The following is a 14,022-nucleotide window of genomic DNA, read 5'->3' as shown; positions in this document are numbered from 1 at the left end:
GGCAAACATTCTCTGAAGATGCCAGTCACAGATGCTGGAGAAATGTCAGGAAGAAACTTTTCTGGAACATGGCCACATAGCCCGAAAAAACCCACAAAAAACTAACCCCAAATAAACTGTCTTATTAAAAATAGCACTAACTGAACACACTTTAAAAACATTTAAAAATACAGCACCCACCACCATTAAAATACCCTTCTAAAATAGCCAAGTAACTGCTAAAAGCCTATCTAAATAAAATGATTTTGCCTCAAAGCAGCCACTAACTCTTCACCTGACATGTCTGTGATAACAGTAAGAAAGAGAGAAAGCTCTACCCCTACAATCTTAACTTTTGGAAAGTTCATATAGTCTGAGGCCAAGCTGTTTCACATGCTGAAGGCCCCAGGCTAAATCCCTGACATCCCAAAGCTGGAAAGACCTCTTTCTCTGTCAGTTAGAGCTGGTAATATCGGGATAAATGGACCAACAGGCTGACACTGTATAAGGCTACTTCCTATGTACACAAAGCTATAAGAATATTCAAACTAGACCTGGATCAGTACATTGTCTAGCTAGATCAGGGACAGGAGTGATCCACACTTCCAGATATTGTTGAACTATAACTCCAGCAATTCTAACTGGGAGACCCAGTCCAATAACATCTGGAGGGTTGCACAATACCCATCCTTGAGCTAGATTATCATTCTGTTTGCCATAGTGGCCAACAAATGTCTCTGAATCTTACATGACAGGCATCACTGTCATGATGACCATGTCTTTTTGAATCTGTTCTCTGTATCTTGGTACAGTGCTACATGTACATGGTCAGACATACAGTGGCCATGTGTAGAGGTACATGGAAATTCCAATGTTAGTTGTAGTGGGTAACACTAATAATAATAATAATAATAATAATAATAATAATAATGATAATTAATATGTTTTATTTATAGTATTCCAAAGATCATAGCGGTGAACAGCAAGTAAGCTAATTAGCAAGTAAGCTAATTTGCCCCCAACAGTCTGGGTACTCATTTTAGCGACCTGGAAGGATGCAAGCCTGAGTGATCTTGGGCCCTTTGCTGGTCTTGAACTTGCAACCTTGTTTTCGAGTGAATGGCTGCAGTACAGGCATTTAACCACTGCCCACCGGCTCCTGTCTATAGGGGTGTGATCTTCTCTCAACTGAAAAGATCAGAAAATCGGATTATTTATCTGAACTGGACTGAAGTCCTGCACCTGACACACAGTAAATGTGAAAGGAGAGGAACTTATTATACAAATGGAGGTGCATAGCAAGGCTGTGATCCCAGAATGATAGATCAGGTCCAGATATCCATGACAAATGCACCTGCTGAATTTGGAGCTGTTGTTGTAGCTGTCTTTGAGTCAACTATGGCAACCACATGAATGGCAACCACATGAATGAGAAGAGGCCCCATTCCCACTACAAAATAATCCAGTTTGAAAACCGGGTTATTTCCCTGTCGTTCACACTTGCATTGATTGTACTCAGGGCAGTGGGGGGGGGGGGGGGAGGGGGCGAAAAGGCCATTTAAAGTGGTGCATTTGGCACTGGATCCCTTAGCAGTTTTTTTTAAAGGACCACAAACATCTGCATCTCCGATAGTGTGTATAAGTTATTGCATCAATTTGAATCGCGCAGCCAAGTTCAGTAAATGGAGGTGCCTCCATTTTGATCCTGAACGGTGGCGACTGGGAACTTCAGACTGGATTTAAATGCCACTTTCACTGCCTTAAAACGTAGTGGGAAAAGTGAATCAGCTGTGAATCAATTCGCAGATGTGAATCTCTCTGTGCAAAAAAAAAATGTAGGTGTGACTGGCCAGAGACATCTCCAAGTTACCCTGTCCTCAGTAGGCTTGCTCAGGTCCTGTAGACTCTTCCCTGAGTCTATCTATCAAGAGTGCAGTTTTCCTCTCTTCCTACTGCCCTTCACCTTACCAAGCATTATCATCTTTTCTAGTGAATTCTGTCTTCTTATTATATGGCCAAAGTATGACAGCCTCAGGCCCGTTACAGACGGGCACCCTAGGACGTGCTAGGGTTAGAAAGGGGCGTCTCTTCCAGCACGGACTGAGTCCATACGAAATGGTGGCAGCCATTCCACACGGCTGCCGCCATCTTGACATAGCGGACGCGCTGCGTCCGCACGTCACACCCCGGAAATGACGCCGCGAGTGCGTGCTTCAGCACTTGCAGCGTCTCTTCCGGGGCGCAGGAAGGAGCGTGATTTTCGTGCTCCTTCTTTGCAACGTCTATTAACGGCACCGTTTGGCTGCTGCGGTTCCTGGACGCTGCAACCGGCAGCGGCGCAAGACTGCCCCTTCTGGGCGGTCTGTAACGCGCCTCAGTTTAGTCATGTTGGCTTCTAGGGAGAGTTAGGGTTGGTTTGTTCTAGGATCCATTTATTTGTATTTTTAGCAGTCCAGGGTCTCTGCAGAACTCTCGGAGTTGATTCTCTTCCTATCTGCTTTTTTCACTGTCCAGCTTTCACAACCATACATAGAAATGAGAAACATGATGGCTTGTACTATCCTAATTTTAGTATTCAGTGATATATCTTTACTTCCAAGTCCTAGTCTTCTTCTGTTTTCTTAACTGTAGTCTCCACTCTGGTTAATGATTCAGCCATGGTAGGAAAAATCTTGGACTATTTTGATGCCTTGATTATCTGTTTTAAAGTTACCTAACCTCTCTGTGGTCATTATTATTTTTTAAGCATTTAACTACAGACCTGCCCCCCTCCCAAACCATGTTTCTGCTTGTGTGCCACAGCCTGTTGAACTGGGACAAATGGGAGACTTGTAATGGAAGTGTTCCCACATTAAGCAGGAGAGGGTTCTTCTTCCCCTGGTAGGCCTGACCTACAATGAAACAGAAGTGAGTTAGCCACGTGAAGCAGCAGTGCTGAGGTACCGTGAAAAGAAAGCAAACTTCTCATTTATTTTCATTGCCCTCCAATTTTACTCCAAGGGAAAGGTGCTTGTGAGATTTTCTGCTTCATGTGTCAGAGTACATTAGCTGGTTTTGGGTACCCTGAACCTTGAACTGGATCGGAAAGGGCACCACTGTGGCTTTGCCTTGGGCAACAGCATGTCTTGGGCTGGCTCAGGCATTTCTGAGCTTATTGTTGAATGTGAGTAAAGTCCAAACTTTGTACATTTCCTTTTTAGAACAGCAGCATCCAGAATCTCTGACTCTGTCTGAGTGAAAATTGCTAACTGGGGGCTCCTGGGACCTGTAGCCCAAAAAGAAAACTTTTCTAAGCTCTGAGTGAAACTTACAATAGACAAGCTAAGTGGTGGTTAGGTAGCAAAGCATAGTTCATTGAATTTCACATTTAACTGCCTTCTTTCTCAAAGGCATCTTCACCTTCCAAGCACTGTTTTCAACAGCAACACTGTTGTGGTGATTCAACTTTGCATCTGCAATTATGGCCTGAGGCAAAAGACAGTATCCATTGAGTGTGTTTAGATTGGAACACCTCCCTTGTGCATGCTCTTTTAAGCAACACACACACACACACACACACACACACACACACACACACACACACAGGGATTTACTAGTCCAGTCCTGCTAAACAAGTTGGGTGAGAAGGGAAGGCCTGGCTAAATCACATGCATAAAAGATTGCTAGTGGCTCCACAATATCCAAGCATTAAGGAAGCAACAAGTGTTCATCTTTCAACCGTTAGTGGGTTGGAAGAAAGAAATTATCACAGTAGTCAATGCTATACTCACACCAGGGCTTGCAAGGTAAAAGCACCAGGAGCTTGGGATTTTTCCAACTTTGGCTCAATCATTAATTAGAGTGGAGATGACAGTCAAGAAATCAGAAGAATACTAGAACTTGAAAGGGCAGTTATGAAGAAAGTAGACAATATCTAGACAAGAGAAGATCTTGAAATGTAAAGAAGTATCACATTGGTGGGGTACAGACCACCCAAAAAGGGCGGTCTGCTGGCGCCTTGCTTTGCTCCGCGAAGAAGCTGCAGCAGACAAACCACGCGGCTTCCTCATGGAGCAAAAAGAACCCGCAAAAAGCAGGCTCTTTTTGTGGCATGATACTGACGCCACAGTGCGCCAATGGTGCACTCACGATTTTAGTATCATGCCATGACGTGCAGACGCTAAGCATCCATCACATCAAAATGGCTGCGCCTACCTGTACAGGGTGTCGCCATTTTGACATACGGAATACATACTAGGGTTGTGGAGCGTCTGTAAGCGACGCCCTGAGGCAACCCTAGCACATCAAGATGTGCCTCTAGGCCCGTCTGTACCAAGCCATTATAACCAATGGGGGTTGAATATCGGCTATATTTCCAGTTTGCGGTGTGTGTGTGTGTGTGTGTGTCCAGAATGGATCCCCGTGAATTGATAGGGATAAGTGTACTAATCTCAGGATTCCATAGGATAGAGCCATGAGAATTAAGTCAGTATCAAACTGAGCAATTTCTGCAGTGTGGCAACAGCCAAGGTCATATCCCAGTGCTCACCCTATCACTACTACTCTGTTTCCTCTCAAAGTGCAGAAGGATGGATTTTCTCAAGTTCTGAGCTATCCCTCTTGTAATGCAAGGAATTTTGGAGTGATCTGGTCTTGAATGGGTTATTTAGAGGCATTAGCTTTACAAAAGACTTGCTCTTCATTGAGATGAAAGCTAGAACTGGTGTCTTGATATGGATCAATGAAGCTACATAGCTTTTGAAACTCTCTTTGGAGATGATGTCACAGGGAACACCTGTATTTCAAAATATACCACTGTGCTGAATGCTATTGCACAAAAAATGTACTATTACAGCACTACCAAGAGATGACAGCAGCACCCCTTCTTTCTGGAAACAACAATAACAACCACAAGGCAAGTAAGATTAAAACTTATAAATACAGTCAGCCCTCTGTATCCATGGATTACTTTTATCCACAGATTCAAGCATCCATGGTTTGAAAATATTTTTAAAATATACACCTTCCAAAAAGCAATCCTTGATTTTGCCATTTTATATACAGTAAGGAAAACTATTTCACTATGCCATTGTATTTAATGAGATTTGATCGTCCATGGATTTTAGTATCCTGGAACCAAACCCCAAGGGATACCAAGAGTCCACTGTACAATTCACCATACCCTGCTGGTGACTAGCATCCACCTCTTCCAGTCATGGCCTGGTTAGCAACTTCAAGAGGCTCGATTGCCCTCTTGAAGAAAGTACTGAGAAATGTGGCCCAAGACACCAAACTCTATTCTTCCAAGAGCTTCTTAGCAAGTCACACTCATCACCCAATGTTATTTTTGTTTCTCTGGATTTTGCCCCAAACTGATTTTTTACATGAGGTTCGAGCAAGAGTCCCAGCTAGATGCTAACATAATGAACACAGACACTACAATGCTCATGTCTTGGGAACTGCAGAGAGGGGCTATGTAGACAGCCCAGGCCACCCCTTTTACAGCCAGATCAGGGCCATGGCAACTGCATGCCGCATCCCCGATCCAGCCTTTGCAGGACGTAATAGCCGCGGTGCTGCGGCTTTACGGCACTTCTTTGGCGCTGTTTCATGTGGACCCAGTGCCATGATGCTGGGCGCTGTGTGGAGTACCGTGTGGCATCACACCACCCGGGGAGCAGAGTCGAGGCGTGCATCATGTGGATGCTATGCCCCAACTCCGCCTCCAAGCTGGCCTTTAAGACCAGTCTGCAAAGGGCCTTAGTGATCATAAGAGGAAAGATCAAGCCATGTTAGTCTCTTGTGGGATAAAAAGGAGGAAGGGAGAGGGAGAAAATAAATAAATGTGGCAGCACCTTTAAGACTAACTGGTTTTTATTTTAGTGTGAAATTTCCCATATAGAAACCTATTTCTTTGAATGCAGTACTAAGGTCCAAAACACACCGCAGAAGTAATCTAGTTTGAGACTGCTTTAACTGTCCTGGCTCAGTGCTAGGGGAGCATGGGAATTGTAGTTTATTGTGGCACCAAAGCTCTCTGACAGAGAAAGCGAAATGTCTCACAAAACTATAGTTCCCAGAATTCCCTAGCATTGAGTCAGGGCAGTTAAAGCAATCTCAAACTGGATTATTCCTGCAGTGTCTTTTGGATCTGAGTGTTGTTAAAGCCTCACATATAAAACATATTTGTCAAGTTTTGTGGGAGTGGGATAGAAATCTACATGTATACGGTAAATATGCTTTATACCTGAAGCCTTAACACCACTCAGTAGTACATCCAAAAGAGTGGGCTTATATCTATGAAAGCCCTTGCTAAAATAAAAACCAGTTAGTTTTAAAGTTGCTGCCACCTTTATTTGTTTTTATCCCCCTCCCTTCCTCCTTTTCAAGAGGAAAGATGGGGCTGTTTCTTACGAAATATCCTTGAGTAAATCTGCTTTGAAAAGGAATACGCCACTGTCCTTAATTTCTTTCAGAACATACCCAGATGGAAATATCATCACAACCTACCAAAGCTACAGTTGTGAAGAAAAGACACTCTGCATGTGCGCAGGGACACTTCCTCTCTATGACCGTGTCAAAACCGTTCCAGGAACTAGCCATGGTACTGAGAAGAGATTCAGGATTAAGTCCAGGCACAAATTAGGGCTTTGAGAACAGCACACGCATGGCAAAAAAAGGATGAGGCGTGGGAGTGGAGTTAATTTCCAGGATCAAGAGAATGAAAACAACATGTTTCCATGCAAAGATAAAAATGTAGATTGGCAAACCCCTTAAGCTGGGGAGCATCTGACTGAGAGAAAACACCCTCCTCTTGAAACATTTTGTTTTTCCATTTTGTACTGGGCAGAGATTTGATCGGATTGCGATAAAACACATGCCATGCTTATTATATCATTTGAGAGTATCCCTCTTTTTGTTATGGCATGCTCCTTTAGATAAGGGTCTTCTATTTTAGACCCTCCAGACTCAATATAATACACTCACGGAATCTGAATCCAGTATTTGGATAGTTTTTTGGGGGTTTTCAGGCAACATGGCCATGCTCTAGAAGAGTTTATTCCTGATGTTTCACCAGGACCTGTGGCTGGCATCTTCAGAGAATGAATCATCTTCAGGGCATTCCCTGAAGATGCCAGCCACAGACGCAGGTGAAACGTCAGGAATAAATTCTTCTAGATCACGGCCACATAGCCTGAAAGATCCACAAAAAACTATGGATGCCGGCCATGAAAGCCTTCGACTTCACAGTATTTGGATACCTTTGAGGTGGCGGTTTACTCAAAGTACAGCTCACAGGGAATGTTTTTCGACTATGAAACCCATAATCCCCCAGGTTTGTCGGTTTGTAGGAGATGCAGTCCAAAAAGTTACTTTCTAGAGTTCTGATAAAAAGTACCAACTCCTGTCAAATGCAGATAGTCAGTGCACACACAAACACACAAGTGGGTGAAGAGAAGAGAAAAGAAGAAATGAGTCTTGCCCTTGCTTTCCCCTGAGGCTGAGAGAGTGTGACTCGCCCAAGGTCGCCCAATGGCTTCCATGCCTGGAACCGTTTTGCAGGCGCTTGGCGTGCTGCCTGTGCCCTGTGAGGATCAAGTGGAAACCAGCTGGAAACACTGCTCTCTCTCCACCCTGAGGGGTAAACATAGACCCAATGAAACAAAATAGCACAGGGATTAGTTTCCTAAAAGGAGGAGAAGCCTTGGGTTTCGGTTCCAACAGACCGTAACTGGGAAGCCTGGACTTTACCCAGACTGGAGTGTCTCCAAGCCAGGAAAGGGAATTCCTTCTGGACATGCTCAGAGGCACTCTCGTCCCTATCCCACCCCTCCCTTAGCAAAGCCCTGTTCTGAAGCAAGGCTCCAGAGTCCATCCACACTGCAGAAATAATCTAGTTTGACCCTGCTTTGACTGCCATGGCCCCATGCTATGGAATTCTGGGAACGGTAGTTTGATGTGCCATAGTTTAAATTCTGGGAATGGTAGTTTGATGAGCTGAATGGTAGCTGGATGTGCTTTGCTCTGGTGCCATAACAACCTACCATTCCCAGAATTCCATAGCACTGAGTGATGGCAGTTAAAGGGGGGTCGAAGTGGGTTATTTTTGCAGTGCGGATGCAGAGGTGAGGTTGTCTCTCAATAATAATTTTAAAAAGCAAGGGGGTGGCGAAAGTGTAAAAAAAGGAGGGAAAGGGAGTGGGGAATAGTGGTTAGAACTGAATCATACATATATCTACACACACACACACACGCCTTGCGAAGGGGAAGCACCATTCCCTCCCTCTGGTGCCTCAAGAAAGGTCCCAAACGCACTGCAGAAATAACCCAGTTCGAGACCGCTTTGGCTCAATGCTGGGGGATTCTGGGAGCTGTAGTTTCGGGAGGCATTGAGCCTTCTTCCCTGGTGCCACCACCACCACCACCATACAAAAGGACAGTTCCCAGGGTCCCCTAGCACTGAGCCAGTCTGAAGTGCTGGAAGAGAAGCCCTGGGGGAAACACAGGGGGAAAGATAAGAGCAGCAGATGGAGGGGCTCACCATTTCTTGGCGGAGGAGGTGCACTTTGGTCTGCAGCCTCTCCAAGCCCAGCCTGGCAGAGGAGGCAGAGGCAGAGGAGGCACTGGCAGAGGCAGGGCTCCTTGGCTCCTGGGGGCTCTCTGCCTCTCCTCGCAGGGAGCGGGCCAGGCTTTCGGGGACCTTGAGCCCCAGCTTCAGCTCCACGTCGCGCAGCTCCGGCAGCAGCAGCAGCAGGGCTCCATGGCTCGCCTCCTCCATGGCCCTCTCTAGCAACGCAGGCAGGGCAGGGAGCCAGGCGGCAGCAGCAGAGGGATTGAGGAGCAGGCAGCCCAGGGCTCCGCAGGCATCATCCTCCCTGCCTGAGAGCAGGAGGAGGAGGAGGAGACCCAGCCAACGCGGATTAAAGGGCGGTGCGGACGGAGGAGGCGGCGCCCTGCCTTCCAGCCTCTGCCCAGGACAAGGCCACAGGAGGACAGCCTCCTCTCCCAGGAGCAGCTTGGAAGCCACCTCCTCCAACATCCTCCATTTAGAGGACGCGCCCTACATTTGGAGGACCCACATTTAGAGGACTCCTGCCCTACACTTCAGCCTTTTCTTGTCCAGGAGCAGGACGACCGTCCCCCTCCCCACAGCGTCCTCCTTTTACAGGACACGCCTTTGGAGGACCCACATTTAGAGGGCCTACATTTAGTGGACGTGACCTACATTTCGGCCTCCTCTCCAGGAGTAGGGTGACCTGGAGTCCTCTTTTCAGAGGACCTGCCCTACTTTTAGAGGACTCCTGTCCTACACTTCAGCCATCTTTTCCAGGAGCAGGGTGACCCGCAGTCCTCTTTTAGAGGACTGCCCTACATTTCATCCTCCTGTCCAGGACAGGGCAGTCAAACATCCTTCTTTTCCAGGACCTTCCCTACATTTCAGCCTTCTGTCCAGGAGAAGGTTGACCCAGAGTCCTCCTTTAGAGGACCTGTCCTACATTTCAGCCTTCTACTCCAGGGGCAGGTCAATCCAACATCCTTCTTTCTCGGGACCTGCCCTACCTTTCAGCCTCCTGTTGAGGAGGAAAGTCAATAGATCCTCCTTGGAGCAGGACCAAGAAACATGGCTCTATATTTATAGGTGTGTTTTTAGCTTATATTGTTGCACTGTCCTACATTCTTCTTCAGTGGCCTACCTTTTTGGGGACTTGTCCTACTTAGGTTAGCACATTTGGTCCATGAAGAATTTCCATAGGTCCTCACTTTTGAGCAGGACTAAGAAGCATGATGGTATGTAGTGGTTTCAACCACTCTGGAGACCAGGGTTCGAATCCCGACTCGGCCATGGAACCCATTGGGTGACCTTGGGCAAGTCACACTCTCTCAGCCTCAGAAAAAGGCCAAGGCAACATCCTCTGAACACATCTTGCCAAGAAAACCCCAGGAGAGGTTTGCCTCAGGGTCGCCAGACGTCAGAAACGACGTGAAGCCACACAACACACACGGGTTTTTCTCTTCCCCGCTCCCACCTTTTCTTTTCTCACAGCCTGAGGTGAATCTCACACTAGGTGCCCAGGAGAAAGAAGAGGAGCCAGCCTGGAGCACTTTGCTGTTGTTGTGTGCCTCCAAGTAATTTTCGATGCGTCTTGAAGTTGCCTGTCAATTTATGGCAATTTCATAGATTTCACAGGTTTTGTAATTTTTTTTAAGGCAAGGAACATTCAAGAAATAGGTTTGCCATTTCCTTTCTCTGAAATACGGCCTACAGCTTTAGGTATTCCCTAGTGGTCTGCCATCCAAGTAGCAACCAGGCTTAATGCTGCTTTGCTTCCAAGATCAGAAAGGATCTGGTGCCTTCAGGTGCGACTGCATTATTTTATCATTGAATACTGAAACTAGCTCTTCATGCTCCAATGAAAATAAAGTTCCCGAAAATAAAAAAAGTGTTGTTTTTGTCCACTTTCCATTTTCTTTATTTCCGTGTTATTTCTGTTTGGGAGAAATGTCATCTGAAAAGCCCACATTTGCTGCTTTTCTGAGCAGGATTCATCTAGTGTGATAAGGTCCATGGAGTCTTAGGGGTCATTCATATTTACTTTTTTGAACGAAGAGGTTCGCATCTCTGAGCCGATTCAGAAGCAATTCAGAATTGGTTTGGTGTTCCCACTACATAGTTCTTTGTGGGTTTTTCGAGCTATGCGGCCATTTTCTGGAAGAGTTTGTTCCTGATGTTTTGCCTGCATCTGTGGCTGGCAGCTTCAGGGATGCAGGCAAAACGTCAGGAATAAACTCTTCCAGAACACAGTCACATAGCCTGAAAAACCCACAAAAAACTATAGATGCCGGCCATGCAAGCCTTCGACTTCACGTTGTTCCCACTACTGCGATCGAATCTCTACGTGCCATTTTAACCCTGTTGCCATTCACATTTGCCACCGTATCGATTTAAAATGGAGTGCCTCCGTTTCTGGGAATGATGCAACACAATCTGAATCGATTCGGTAGCGTGGTCACACTACCGAAGATATGGATCATTTCAGCTGTTTAAAAAAGAACCGCTAAGGGGTCTGGTGCCCAATACATTGGTTTCAGTCACACACACACACGCAAACTGCACCAAATGCAGTCGGGGCACATGTAAATGTCATGGAAATAAACAGGTTCCACACTGGTTTATTTATCTAGCATGAATGGGGCCATAGAATAATGGCGTCATTAGGAGTGTGTGAGCCATACTGGGCGACATCCTAGAGGGAGATATCACCCAGAGGGGTGGTACACACATTGGGACTGACATGACAACTGCCAAGTGAGACAGGGTGCTTCCTCACTCTCCCAGCAGCCACACTGGACTCTAAATGGCTCCTCTGGAGGCCACAATACTGCCTCCTCAGTAGTGGCTGCTGCCACACCCTGAAGATCTTTCCAGGGGACGCTGCCAAGGCATTCAGGTTTCAGCATGGCTGGAGCTTCACCAGACTCTGAGGGCCTTTCTGGGAGGGGGTAGTCACTCTGGATGCCCCAACACACACCCAGCAACAGTCTGGGTGGACAGGCAGGCACCCGGGGGGAGGGCAAGACAGTTCCCCACACACATTGGGGGACACCAACCATAATAATGCCACTGAGAATCATAGAGTTGAAAGGGACCTCATGGGCCCCTGCTCAATGTAGGCTCGCCAGCTAAAGCATCCCCAGTCAGCAGCTGTCCAGCCTCTTTTTGAAGACGTCCAGAGAAGGAGACCCCATCACCTCTCTGAGCAATTCATTCCATTGCTTAACCGCTCTTACTAAGTTTCTTCTCATGCTCAGTTGAAATCTACTCTCCCCTAACTTAAAAACATTAGACCTGGTCCTACGTTTGGGGAAGCAGAGAACAGTCCTGCTTTCCCACAGTATAACAGTTTCTGGGGTATTTAAAGAGTGATCATGGACATTATCAAACAAGGGAAATTGGAAGTATAATCCAATGGTAATCCAATTATGGGGTTTAACATTATTGTGTGATAGACTACCACATGCAAATTCGGGCAATGGGAAGTCAGTCCGAGCGCAATCATGGGGTTTCACGTTTTTGCGTGAGAGGTGATCACATGCAAATTTGGGCAATGGCATGCTATTTTTTGGGCAATGGGAAGCCAGTTCAAATGCAATTCGCATTCACGTAAATTCGCTGAACTAGCAAATTCATGTAAATGTGTTCTGGCCCCACTTTCTTTTCATTCAAAATTAAGAGAAATTCCTCATGTTTGATAAACTCCATGAGTCTTTTCTTCACAGATCTGAACATACCCAGCTCCTTCTAACTTATGTTTTGTTCTCCAAAACTGTCATCGTCCTTGTTGCCCTTCTCGGAACCTGCTTCAGTTTATCTATATCCTTCTTAAATGTAGGCAACCGGAAGTGAAAGCAGTACTCCAGATGAGGCCTAACCAGTGCAGAATATAGGGGGGCTATGAGGCTGTCATACTTTGGCCACACCATGAGAAGGTATGACTCTCTAGAAAAGTCAATAATGCTAGGAAAGGTAGGCTGTGCGTATGATATTTTAATTTAAAAGTATAATGTTAATTGTGCTAGTTGTTTATGCCACAACTAGTACCATTACAGTCAGTGATATATGGGAATTAAGGTTTATGAGTAACATTAATAAAAAAAACATTACTAAAGATTCTCTATGGTGTGGTATGGGAAGAGTTCAATGGGGAGGGGGGGTGACACCATGATTTACTGCACCAGGTGATGTCCACCTGTATTCCTTCTTCTTTCCCTATAAAAAATCCACCAGTTTTCATGGATCCTGAGAGAATATTCAGTCTTCCTTGAACTAAAGTTTTCCCCTCTTTTTCTCCCTCTTTTTTTTATTCTATGCTTGGGCAGAATGAGGCAGCAACCCCTGTCATAAGATTTGGGATGTGATGAAAGGGCAGGAAGTGGTTAGTTATTTAATTTTGACTTATCTTTAACTGCTAAGATAAAGATGCTACAGATGGGGAGGAATGCTTGAGGGATGTCCTGCCAAAGGAATTTGACAGGTTTGGGCTACTGGGTGCCTTAACTTGGGTGAGAGTTGTGCAGGAGTATAGCTACAGGAAAGGGAGCCAAATGAGAGCATAGCCTCAAAAATAAAAATTTAGTCTCCCGCATCTCAATTTTTTTTTCTTTTAATCTTCACACTTCTAGTACTGCTGTTACTTAAAATTTCAGTTGAGTATTCAGCTGTACAGTATAGGCATCCAAAGAAAAGGGACTGGCAGAGTCATCAAGTGAATGTGAACACAGCAAATATAAGAGTTCTATGTGTGAATGATTTTCAGTGTCTCATTTGCTGCAATGTAGAAATTTGGAGACTGAAGGAAAATGTCATGGGTGCATGTGCAGAATTCTTATTTGCAGGGTAATGCCCTTATTCCCCTGCATAGCTCCCACCTATGCCAATGGGGTGCCATTTCCTACTATACCTCGTGCCGCAAAATGCCTTGGGCTGGTTCTTTGGCTTAACTGGGCCCTCTGGTCTTGCTTCATTTTCTTTTTTCCCACCCAAGGCTGAAGAATACCAGAGTCACAGAATTCTATACCTTATTGCTGGACTGTGGAAAACAGGCCTAACAACTTTACCTGACCTTTTATTTGTTTTTATCTCTCATGTTCTCTTCTGCTGCCCTTTTTAAAAAATTGCAGCTGATCTGCTTTTGGCTTTTCCTCTCCCCCTTGCAGTGTTTACAGATGGAACATGATATTCTCTTTGTCACGGAAAATGAAACGCTGTAATCCTGAACACTGCAAGGCAGCTAATCTCTTTACATAATCAAGATACACACCCATTGTTAAAATAATCTGTGATATTGGTGGCAAATTAGGAGCAAACTAGAGAGGACACTCAGGCATGTCTAGTTTGTATTTCAAAAGGTGAAGTGTAAACTGTTAAATGTAAATGTAGGTGTGCTTGCGTGTTCTTAACCTTTTCCTCGAAGTAGCCAGTGTGTTATAGCAGTCTGAGTGTTGGACTACAGGTCTTGGGCATAAGGTTATGCTATTCAAAATGTTGGCCTATGGATCAATGCT

General features: G+C 45.5%; 1 protein-coding gene across 1 annotated transcript in view; it reads right to left on the bottom strand.

Annotated features, from left to right (window-relative positions):
• The window catches only part of LURAP1L (leucine rich adaptor protein 1 like), a 33,042-nt gene extending 24,131 nt beyond the window's left edge, over positions 1–8,911 (bottom strand). Inside the window, exon 1 of the mRNA XM_042454393.1 lies at positions 8,501–8,911. Coding sequence (XP_042310327.1) covers positions 8,501–8,737 — 237 coding nt within the window. The 5' untranslated portion in view covers positions 8,738–8,911. The remainder of the gene's footprint in view (positions 1–8,500) is intronic.
• Between the last annotated feature and the right edge of the window lie 5,111 nt (positions 8,912–14,022).

Source organism: Sceloporus undulatus, chromosome 2 (assembly GCF_019175285.1).
Source record: "Sceloporus undulatus isolate JIND9_A2432 ecotype Alabama chromosome 2, SceUnd_v1.1, whole genome shotgun sequence".
NCBI classification, from domain to species: Eukaryota; Metazoa; Chordata; class Lepidosauria; order Squamata; family Phrynosomatidae; genus Sceloporus; species Sceloporus undulatus.
This window is presented reverse-complemented; position numbering and strand designations above follow the sequence as displayed.